This window comes from Malurus melanocephalus, unplaced genomic scaffold (assembly GCF_030028575.1).
Source record: "Malurus melanocephalus ecotype Western Australia unplaced genomic scaffold, MMel_1.1 scaffold_0, whole genome shotgun sequence".
Taxonomy (NCBI): Eukaryota; Metazoa; Chordata; class Aves; order Passeriformes; family Maluridae; genus Malurus; species Malurus melanocephalus.
In genome coordinates, this window is record NW_026623232.1 from 1,421,696 (window position 1) to 1,433,715 (window position 12,020).

The 12,020-nt window shown below is 36.4% G+C and overlaps 1 protein-coding gene across 1 annotated transcript in view; it reads right to left on the minus strand.

Moving 5' to 3' along the window:
- The window catches only part of HEATR5A (HEAT repeat containing 5A), a 71,750-nt gene that overhangs the window by 20,210 nt on the left and 39,520 nt on the right, over window positions 1-12,020 (minus strand). The window contains exons 16-22 of the mRNA XM_057363669.1: window positions 11,234-11,397; window positions 10,940-11,115; window positions 9,384-9,489; window positions 6,784-6,974; window positions 6,192-6,351; window positions 4,905-5,094; window positions 4,162-4,331 (exon numbers count right to left, since the gene is read on the minus strand). Coding sequence (XP_057219652.1) covers window positions 4,162-4,331; window positions 4,905-5,094; window positions 6,192-6,351; window positions 6,784-6,974; window positions 9,384-9,489; window positions 10,940-11,115; window positions 11,234-11,397 — 1,157 coding nt within the window. The remainder of the gene's footprint in view (window positions 1-4,161; window positions 4,332-4,904; window positions 5,095-6,191; window positions 6,352-6,783; window positions 6,975-9,383; window positions 9,490-10,939; window positions 11,116-11,233; window positions 11,398-12,020) is intronic.

A 12,020-nucleotide genomic window follows, 5' to 3' on the forward strand; every position in this document is an offset into this window, starting at 1 on the left:
TGTTAGAGTGGAGCTGTCTGATTTCTACTAGCTTCTTTCAATTTTAAGACAATCCTGAAGGTAATTCCAAAGATTCAATAAACTAGCTGTGTCTCAGACAAGATGGTTACACCAATATTTATGCATCTTCTTTTAAATTAAACTTAGGTTATMATAAAAATTGTTCTCTCCAACTAATCAGTTGTGCACCCTTAGCTGTTACCATCCTTCAGATAGATAGAGCTGAGTGTCTGCTGCAGGAAAACCTTGTGTAAACCTGTGCTCCACATTTGTCAGCAAGAGGCCAATATATGTTAGTCAAAATGACCAATATATATTAGTTAACATATGCTTTAAAAAAGAAACAAGGACAAAAAGAATACACAATACAGAATTTCAGCTTTGTCAGATTAACAAAACTAAGTTTTTCTTTGGAATTTCTATGCATGCACCTGAATCTACAATACTCGGAATTGCAAATTTAATATTCAAAAATATATATTCTCTGCATAATTCTTCTACAAGGAAATCCTGACTCAATAAATATGTCTGCAAGGTAATTTAATGAAACTTTAAAAACAAATGAGACTTTTAAGGCAACATTTATGCAAGCAGGCTACACATTCTACTTCAAGTTGGACATGCATTAATTCCGTGCTCAATTTTAAAAGGGAARAAACAGAGGCCCCAATTTAGGCTACTAAAAAAATGCAAGATGCAYATTTTTTATCTCTCTCATTCTCCCACATTCTAAGCAGGGGACAGCACTAAATGACAGACACAAAATGCAAGCATCACATTAAAACTTAAATGTACAAACAGTTCCCCTTCTGTACTTAACACATTAAAAACAAAATTATCCCTTACTAAGCACAAATTAAATGTATTCCTGCCATCTGCAGAAAGTTAGGAAGGCTCTGGTTAGGATGACGATAAAATATCACTTAACATGCTAAAAGAAATTACATTAACATGGTTAAAAAGAAAGATAAAAGATGAAATAAAAACACCACTGCAAACTGCAAAAGTTTAGGATTAACAATGCACAAGGACCTACCAACACAGAATTATCCAACAAGATTTCCTGCACAAAAACAAATGACAAACCAGTCATGACAAAACCAAAATATAGATATCACACYGATATCAACCACACATGGAGACTGTAACATGTAAATTCAGCATATATTAAAATTCAGAACCTTATCTCAAACATACCAAAACCCTAATTTGCTTAGTTCATTTATCTTACAGCTCATGTTGAACATACTTAAATTCCAATCCAGCTGCCCCTAAAATTCATACTTAAACAGTACCAARACAACAGCACAGCCTAGTTATTAACATTGTATAGTTATGTGTTTCAAAAATTTATGTGTTTCAAAATATCTTTAATATCTTTAATATCTAAGAGCTAAAACCTGGCTTTCACTGGGTTGAGGAATAGTACATCTTAAGCTTACACAGATAAGCTCTTTAGAAATCTGTGCTCACCTTAGYTCATTTTAGAGCTAATTTTAGACATGATTAGAAGCATACGATTTCTATTCTGCTGGAGCAAAGAATTCAAATAGCAGGATAAATAAGCATTATTGTTAGAAGCCCCATGAAAGATCCAATTGACAGAGAACACTCTCAGAAGCTGAAGAAGGCAAGCTAGATAATGACAAGCACAYGTACACAATATTAAAAAATACCACCACAAAACATGAGCCAGTGAAGCAGYGTCCCCATCACCTAAGTCATGTTTTGTTAGTGCCTGCAAAGTCACAACCTGAACTGTGTAAATGCACTGGAGACCTGAACCCCCTCATGCTGTAGGGGCTGCAAAGACGGGTGGAGGAGACAGCTTGCAGCAGCCTGCACAGGAAATTATGTTAGCATCCCTAATGATGGAAAAAAGAAATTAAGGGAATGGAGAGGGAGGATTATGAGAGAGCATAGGGAGGTAAGAGAGGAAGGGAAGAAGAGGTGGGGGGGAATAGCAGAGGAATGAAAACTTTAAAAAGGCAAGTTTGAAGGCACATATATTTTAGAATCCTAGGRGAAAGAGGATGGAGAGGGGAGTTGGTTCAAAGGCTGCTAAAAACAGAAAAAGAAAAGTGTTTGCACATTTGTTTTCAAGATTTTATGAGTGAAAATCACATTTCTATGGGTGGAGGGCACAAAGATCACTCATCTGACCAGAGATTCTTTGCCTCTCCTGTTTTTCTGTCCTAGACAAAGAATGCAGTGGTGAATATCCACACGATCTAGTGCCTCAATTCTGCAGCTATTTCCCGTTAGGACTTCAAAATRCATTGCAAAGGAGGACAGTCACACCTTGTTCTCCAAACTATAGACATTTAAACTCATGAAGAATAACTAGCTGAGGGTTGCCTTGCAAGTAAACAGCAGACTGAAGAGCAGATTTCAGATCCAATAACTTATTCCCCTAATGAGATGGTCATTTAGTGGGTGGAAACTACATGGACAGATATAGAGTTTTACAAATGCAGAATTCTGTTTGTGCAATTATTTTCTCACAGACCTGCAAAGCACACACTCACACCTTGAATATGACACTCTTCAGAGACATACTGACATTTACTGAATTGTCAGTGTCAGCAGCATTGGCCCTAGTTGTGCAAGTTCACGAGAATGAGGGAAGTTCATCCATGTAAAGCCACTGACTTCAGTGGGCTCCTCTCCTGGGAAGACACGCAGATAGGGCCAACACACCCACTTCAAGCCATGACCCCTGCTTCTTAATTAACTTAATATTATGAAATCCATAAAGTGCTGTATGAAGTACTTTGAGACAACTTGTGAAAAAAAATAAAAATCAGTAATATTATATAGACAAGACAACTTTGTCATGCCATCCTCTTTATTAGTAGGTACTTGCTATTAGTCAGAGAGATAGAAGCAGACTGTACATGGACTTACAAATGCTCCCAAATGCTACCACGTCCTCCAAGAGACTGACTGACATGGTTTGTTGTGATTTTATCAATGTAAGCAAAACTATGTTTAACCAGCGAAGAGAAAATAATTATTAGTGTATGTTAAAACAAAGAACACTTCAGATTAGCTCCAGGTCTCCTGCAACTAGCATATCCATGTGTATGTGGGGCAGAAAAACCTTCTTCAATTTGTCCTAGCTCCCACAATCATGTTTCTAGTCAAACTAAGGAATCTAAACCTTAAACAAAATTAATGTATGYTTAATATCAATACACAAGTGCTACCCTGTGGAAAATGTGAAYAAGAGCTGTGTTGAAATAGATCAGATTAAAACAAAATCCCACCATCCTTTACCATCTGTGGTTTTTTGTTTCTATCTGATTGAGAGTGAGACAAGATGGTCTTATTAAAAAAACAAACACAAAAACACCCAACTAGACCTCTCCAAGCAACCCCCCAAAATCCACCAAGGCTAGTAACCACCAGAAAATTATTTTTGGGGTTTTTTTTTCAATTGAACTAAGTACTTCAGAACAGCAGCTATTCAAAGACAGAGAGATAGTGGGTGAAAGCAAAACAAAACAATACAAAACAACCCCACCCAGCAAATAAACTCCTCCATCTGTCTATCAAATGGGGCTGAAAAAGTTTTGTTTATTTTTACCAAAGACCTGATTTGACTATTACATATGAATTGTTACAAATTTTTATACTGAGTGCCAAGATGTCAGTACACTGAAGCATTAATGCCAYAGGAATTAGAGAAAAAAGAGAAATGTACAATTTTTCAGCATCAGGAAAAAAATGAGACAAACCAATTCTCAGTAATTAGTACACACCAATTTTTTGTAATCAGTCCTTCAATCAAGGCATGAAAAGCAGCAGAGGGAAAMAAATGGCCAACATAAAACAGCTGGTAAAAATCCAGCAAAAAGTTGTATTGAATGCTATATCCTGCCAGACAAATGGCCTTAATAAGAGCAGTAGAATGCCCCTGCAAGCAGTACAGAAGGCCAAGATTTCCACAGAATGGGCTCATCTTGTAAAGGGGAAGGAGAAACCAAGGAAAATAAATGAGGATATATAGAATACTTGCCTGTAGCAGAACATGAAACACCTTACCCTTGAACAATGATCAGGTTCCCTGCTCAAAGAAACATCTGCATTTTACAACTTCATGAAAAATATGAACAGATTTTAAAATACATGGATATAAAGTAGTAAATATATACTCACACAGAGGCAGCTTACAAGRTTAGACAAGTTGACGTGCCGAGGAGCAAACATGTGAAGCTGCTGAAGGCAAGAGATGGCTTGAGCTTGAACAAGGCAGTCAGGATTATCCTGCATCACTGCACAGCCCAAAAGGCAGGACATTCTTAAGGCTGACACTGTTGTACTACTGCCTACATTCAAAATAAAGAAGGTGGGGTGTTTTTCTGTTTTTAAAACACGCATTTATTTTCTATAAACGTGATAACCTGTCTTCCTCCCAAGCCAGCCATAATGTTCATCCTCCTAAAGGATGATCCTTGTATTTGTGCTATGCTTTGATATCAATGAGCAGTGATCACCTTGCTCTCTGGTGATTAGACRTAAATTTTAAATGACGCCATAACTAAGAAATAGACTGGCTCCTCTTGAAATATGAATACTTTCTGTTCTTATGCTAGAACTATAAGATGTAAGAAYATAAGAACTGTAAAATTCATGTAAGAAATTTCAGCCCAAGGCAAGGCTTGTAGAACCAGTTCAAACAAAGTAAATTATGCCAAGAGAGACTATTTTTGGAAAAGTAGCAGTCATGACACTCATGTCATCTTGACTGCATAAAGTCATGGCCTATGAAATACTGTCTTACAACTATGCAAAGAAGCTTAGCATATGCTTACTTGTTACAGTTGCAATCACACACATTCAAACAATCTTTAGCTATTTGGCTGTTAAAGTAAAAATTTACATTTTTTAATATTATATACCTTGCAACTCAGGGCCCAGAGTGGTAATAAGTGTATTTAAACAGCGACCAAGGCTTTGATGAACCTCAGTGTAAGCAGGAGGCACACTCAACAACAACATGAGAACAAGAGATAAGGTGGGTTCCACATGCACGTGATACAAGGGCCCAGCCAAATCTACTATCAGTGACAGAGAGTGTAGTGCCCATGCCTGTAAAATAAGAGAAGCAGTTATGTAATGTCTATATGAAAAAACATAAGGTCTTTTAAAAATTTGACAGTTAAAAGTGACATTCGATAATGAAGTGTAATAGAAGTTGCACTTTAAGGTTCCAAAGGAACAAATAGGTTATATGAASAAACTTTATGAATCTGACATCTAATAAGCCATTTTGAATATTTTACAAGGAACTGTATGTTGTTCAATGAAACAACCATTTTAAATTTGTTATTGTTAATAAAAGAAAAATTGAATGTAATAGTAAATTAACTTAACAGCGATGACTATTATTCCTTAATTACATTCTATTTTTTAAAACTTTCTTAGAGTTACTTGTGCAAGAACAGAATTGTGAAAAAAACACTAGCTGCTGAAATTGTTTTAGTCAGTTACTTTGCACCAATAATCACATCTATTTCATGTCAACAAACAGTTCTTGTTTGTGCAAAGATACTGTGGGAAAAGATTTAAAAATTCTTTAACTGCTTTTTAGACAAATACATTAAATACACTCAATGTCTCCTAAAGCTGTTTTGACAGATAACAGTTTTAATCACAGAGAAGTAACATTACTTAGTCTTCAAAATTTCTTGCCTTACTCAAGGATGTATATCCACCAAGTTCTACAGCATTCAGGCTACAAATCCCTGTTATTTACTATATYACCCTTCAATAAAAAATGCTGTGAGGTAAACACTGTAGAAGAGACAAAAACTGACACAAACAAAAAAAAACCCCTCATAAACAAAAAACCCGAGGTACTTCTATTTAAAGTAATATACAGGTGAATGTGAAATGAATCAATCCCTAAAACATGACACACTGTTTTCTGAAGAAAGCCTTATTAGTGTCAGAGATCACTGAATGGGAAACTCCCACATCTCATCATAGTTCTTGTAATGGAAATTATTGAAGGTGGATTTTGAGCAGGGACTGTCTTCTACATTGCCTTTGCTGCTCCAGCCATTACCTGTGAGGTATGCCCAAGAGGCTGTGAAGTGTTATTTTTACAAGATAAAGAACTTTATACTCCAGAATGTAATTCAGTTAAATTTGCAACATAACATTTTTATATAAGTGACGAGTACCTGTACATCAGGAGAAGTACTGTCCTGAGATAAAGTATAAAGGATTCCAACACATGCATTCAGGTGCTGAGTAGAACCTATTCCTCCTAGGTACCTATACAGACATCCCAGAGCCAAAGAATGACCTGTTCTTGATACCACATCCCTAGCAGATTTTAGCCTATTAATWAAAAGAAAGCTGTTAGTTTAATCTCCAAGACTTACTATGTAATAAGCAYATCTACAAATGAAATTTTTGGTATATAATCAGCAAAAAAACTTATTAGACATTGTTATATTGCCAAGATTCTAAGTTCATCTATTGTCTCTTATCTGAAGAAAGCACCAAAAATATTTTAGATACACTTAAATGACGTTGCTAAAAAGGCAACCAAATTTAATTCATTTGGAAGTCTATTTGCTTACTTAGACAGTCTTAAACTAAGAAATACATGCATAACTCAGGCAGTGCTTTTTCCTTTTAATTTCTGAACTGATATTAAATTCATGAAGGAACCAGCTTTAAAAAATTATCATTTATAGGCATAAGGTAGATTTCTCAAACATTTTTATAAACTCAAGCAGTAACTTTTCATGCTCATTTTGAACTTACTTGTCAAAACTGACTTGCGCTAATCCAGCAGTGAAGGCACTGTCGGAAACCACCTGCGCCAACCTGGCCAAACACTCTGCAGCAGCACATCTTAGAAGAGGATTATTGCTTTCCAAGGCACCCATTACCAGAGTCAGGGCAGATCTTCTAACTTCATCTGAACCTAAACTTCCCTTGCAGTTAGCCAGGTGCTAMAAATAGATATTAAATATATCAAACAGTTATACAGAGTGTAACGTAATCAGAGTGTGCTTTTCTGTCAGTCATGCAAAAAAATACAAGACTTGCAGAAGGATTTTGATTCTCTTCTCTTTTGTCTGAGGAATTCCTCTCTTTTAATTWGCTGTTTTGAGAGTTAGACATCCAGCCCCACAGAAGTGTATATCACAGCACATTATAATATCAACATTATGATTTTAGGAAATACTGGCTAGATTGCAGTAGAACCAAATAAACCAACACAGCATAAAATTCAGGAAACAGTATCAAGAAGAAAACCAGTGTCAACAGAATGACACAAAGAAAAATCTCAGTCCAAAATAAGATCATGAACAAAAGCTACAACAGTTTCGTGGACTGCATATTATATATGCCCCAAATACAAATGTTGTACAATAAAAGTTTGTGCCTATCCATCCTGAAAACATTTTGCCTAAGGGAAGAATGAAAACTGCATACAAACAGAAGAAAATACAAATACAGCATCAGGGGAAATCAACAAATAGCAGATAATTATGAGATAATTTTATTTTACCAATTGCTACTTTTTATTTATAAAGTAAGAAATATGTGCCACAGTGCCAAAGACAGAAATGATACAAACAGAATTTGTCCATATCTCTCTTATTTGAATGACACTAGTATGGATGTAAGTACACCAGAGTGTACTAGAATAGGTTTCCTTAAACTAATATTAAAAAAGGGGAAAAATTAAACAGTGATTCCTTTGCACTCAAGAAAGTTATGACATCACAAAACAATATATTATCGTAGCAAATAGGACTGATCACCTTGATTGTTAATCGAAACAAGAACTCCTGTGTTGTATGCAGGTTTGGACTGGGTAATTTTCTTCACAGTAGCTAGTATGGGACCATGTTTAGGATTTGTGCTGAATGCAGGGTTGACAATATTGAGATGTTTTTGTCATTGCTGAGCAGTGCTTACACAGAGCCAAGGCCTTTTCTGCTTCTTGTGCCACCCTCCCAGGGAGCRGGGTGGGGGTGCACAAGGAGTGGGGAGGCAACACAGCCGGGAGAGCTGACCCAAACAGATCAGAGGGAGATTCCATTCCATTCCATACCATATGGCTGTCAAGAGGTAGTTGTTTAGCATAAATGAATTTYAAGTAGAATTAGTTTCACAGAATGAAAATACTGTGTGATTTAGTGTGTTGTTTGCCTGGCTTTACTGGCCCATCATAAGTAGCTGGACTAGATGAAGCCTTAGGCCGATAGCTCTTAACTTAGAGATGTTTTTGTCTGGAATGGAATTAATTTTCGAAGTAATTTTCCTAGTAGCTTTTACAATGCTGTGTTTTGTCTTTAGCACGAGAACATTGATAACACATTGATGTTTTGATTGTTGCTAGGTAATGTTTATCCTAAGTCTGGGGCTTTTTTAGTTTCCTGCTCTGCCAGAGAGCAGATGCATCACAAACACAAACCAGATGATCAGGAGACTACTTCTGCTGACAGCAGAAGCTGCAATTCCTCATGAACCACCTACCAGTGTAGAAACAGGGAAAGAACCCCAATAACATATTAAAAGACCCCTGACCAAAATTCCCCATTGGACCAAGAGACACGTGCAAGGCATAAAGACCATATGAAGGGAAGGTGAGTAAGTCAGAAAGGTATAATTTCCTASGGATTTTTGTTCTGAGTCCTTCCCCAGAGGCACCCAGCTTGAGCTGACATGCTGCTGTATAACTCTATTAAATAATTTGGTTTTACAAATCTGATGCCTGCAATGGGAAATCCAGAGTCAAGCTGGAAGAAAAAGGAAGCACACCTGAAACTGAGTGTATGTGACAACAAGGAGACAAAAGGGACACCTGTCTGCTYACTGGAGCTGCTCGCTGCAAAGGGGCTCCAGTCYCAGCAGTTAAAGTCTGGGTGCTCCATGTGCCACTCCTTGACAAGTGTGAGAATGTCAGGCAGCAGCTCTTCCTTTAACATGGAACCATGCTCAGCATATAAAGCCRGGAGGAGGCAAGGGGATGTTTGGAGTGATGGTTTTTGTCTTCACAAATGACTCTTAGGTATGATAGARTCCTGTTTTCCTGGAAACAGTTGAACACCTGCCTGCTGAGGGGAAGTAAGAACTGAATTCCTTGGTTTGATTTGCTTCTGTGCATGGCTTTTGCTTTCCCTATTAAACTGTTTTGATCTCAATCCAGGAGTCTTCTCATTTCCACTCTTGCGATTCTTTCCCCCATCCCCCTGTGGTGGGAGTGAGTTGATGGCTGCACAGCTGGGTTTAAACCACAGCAATTTATGTGTTTGAACCAAGAGATGCTATGGGTTAGTAATAGAGAGAGAGAGAGAGAGAAACAAAAGAGAGGAAACAAAGAAGAGAGAGAGAGAGAGCAGATTTACCTTTAAGGAAGTAGAAAAGGCTGACACAACATGTAGTTGCACTATTTGTTGTCGAGATCCTTTTGCTTGCTTTATGGAATTCAACAACTGTTCTAATATCTGGAGCCTTAAACAAAAACAGAAAAGAAACCACAGAATTGAAAATTAAGGAAGTAAATCAAGTTTTTAATTTTATTTTAAAAGCCATAACAAAACCTACATATTATAGAAACAGAGGTGGAATAAATAAGTTCTTGAGCTTTTCCTTCAACTGACATCTCTGTCCACTACAAAAAAAAATTGTGCATTCCATTTTAGAATATGAACATGAACTTCTTTTACATTTGTTTCCTTATATGTATTCATAGATAATCACTTACATCTAAGTAACATTGAACAGACATCATTAAAAGGAACTATATGGGAATAATGTATTTTGACTTACAGTTGAGAAAGGAGGGGGCAAAGTTAAAATAAAATGAAAATACATTTATCTGCAGCAATTAATTCAGGTCTTGAGAAACAGGTTGAAGAAAACCAACCAGCAAGCTGGTGACAGTTGGGGTAAAAAAAAAAAAAAAAAAAAAAAAAAAAAAAAAAAAAAAAAAAAAACCAAGAAAAAGAAATCCAAAATAAAAGCAGTCAATGAAGGCAGAATATAGTAGTAAAAGTAAGTCAGAAGAATTAATAAATCACGTGGCAATTTATAGGCAGGTATTGTCATATACAAACAACTGCCTGGAATTTACACTAAATCCCAAGCATTCAAAGTAGTGAAGACATCAAGACTCAGGACTCATCRAGGCTAAGAACTCATCCCACACAGGTAACTACAAAATCATCACCAGCTACARTGATCATGGTCTGAGGCCTAACTACAGCTGGCTTTGAAAACATAGAGCAGTTTAATTTTAAAATAATTTATCTGCTTTAAAGCTGCGTTCCAAATTATTACCAGCAGCATACAGAAGAAGCAATCACATGCAAAAACTTTCAGGAATTCTGTATCTTAACATGCTATCGGTGTGTTTATAAATGTGAAAGAAACCAAAATTCCAGGTATGCAGTGGGCAAATACATAGACAAAAACCCAAGAGAAGCTTTTGATATCTTTCAAGAATTCTTGTACCTTGACAGAATTGTGTTAAGACATGCACTCTTGCTTCTTCCCATCCACTTTTTATAAAGAATGAGGCAGGATGAGGATTCCTTATCCTGCAACTTCCTACCCTGTTTATCTCTCTTTGGTTCTAAGACATTTAGTACTTAGGTATTAAGCACCAAAAAATCATGTAATATCTCTCAAAATAGCTTATATTTTGATCTGGCTGTCAAAACAAAACATTCTTTTTCTTGGTACACAGAATATGCTATCATAGTAACCTCTGTCTGGATGTGCTTTTTTGCTGTCAGTACCTTTAAAAGAAAAGTCCAATAATTTGGTGYTCTGATGGTTTACAGAATCCATTTGTGTAATTAATTTTTTCAGAAATGTTTTCTTCAGTATTCAATGTCAAACACTGTGACCCTCTTGCAGTATCTCCTAAATCGACCAGCAGTTAGAGTTACTACTTTACCTGTGAGATTCTGCTATGTGGGAAAACATAACTCCAAAAAGTCGAGTTGCTGCACTGATAACAGATAATGCAGGAGGTAGTGGTTTAGGTACTGAATCCCCTTTTGCAAATTTCTCATAAATTGAGTAAGGGTCATACTCCAGGCTGCCACCAGCTATGCTGTTACCCAAAAGGAGCTGTAAGAAGGTAAAAAAGTGATAGTCATACTTTTGACCAAGTCTAAATGAGAGTTGACCCAAATAACTACAACTGTATGAAAATACAATATTGCCTTTATAAAAGAAAAAAAAGTACCTGCTCTTCAATAAATCGGTGGTCAGTCTCCTGTAGTAAGGGACCAAGTAAAAAGAGATCGTTCTCATGACAAAGGGGTGGAAGCAAGAATACAGAAGCATCAATCTGGCTATCTGAGACAGTCAAGTCAGTCACTAATTCTTTAAGAACAGCACAGAAATTTCCTTTAAAGAAAAAATATTAAAAACTCTTGGTTAGTTACTTGCCACAAGGAACTTTGGGAGCAATGTATTTATACTGAAATAGTAACATCCATCTAATATTCATCTTTAGTCTTCAAATAGTTATAGAAGGCTCTCTGTTAGAGGGGAAACCACGGAGCAGTACCTGACATAAGCAAGCCAAGCACCCACAGCAATCTAGAAGCCRAAAACCAGAGACTTGTATCTCTAAGAAGGTATAATGCATACAACTGATAATCCAGTAAATTAGTTACATATACAAATAAAGTAAAAGGGAAAGGACAGTTATGAACACAGCCATATTTTCTTCCATTTCCTGAAAATTAATGCTGTGGAATGTATTACATAATCATAAAGGAATACTTGGCAAGCAGAAGTAATTTAAAATATCCATAGGTTTGATAAATAACCAAAAGCTAATGAATGCAGTCCCCTATTTTAGGAGTTTGCAAGCAAAAACCAAAGCAGGAGGAGTTTATTATTGGTTGCATTATGATAAATTAYAGTGGTAGTTAAAACTTCCACATATTTTTGTACATAGTATTTCTGACAAGGTTGTACATAATACAAAAACARCAACACTGGACATTTTGAGTCAGAATACT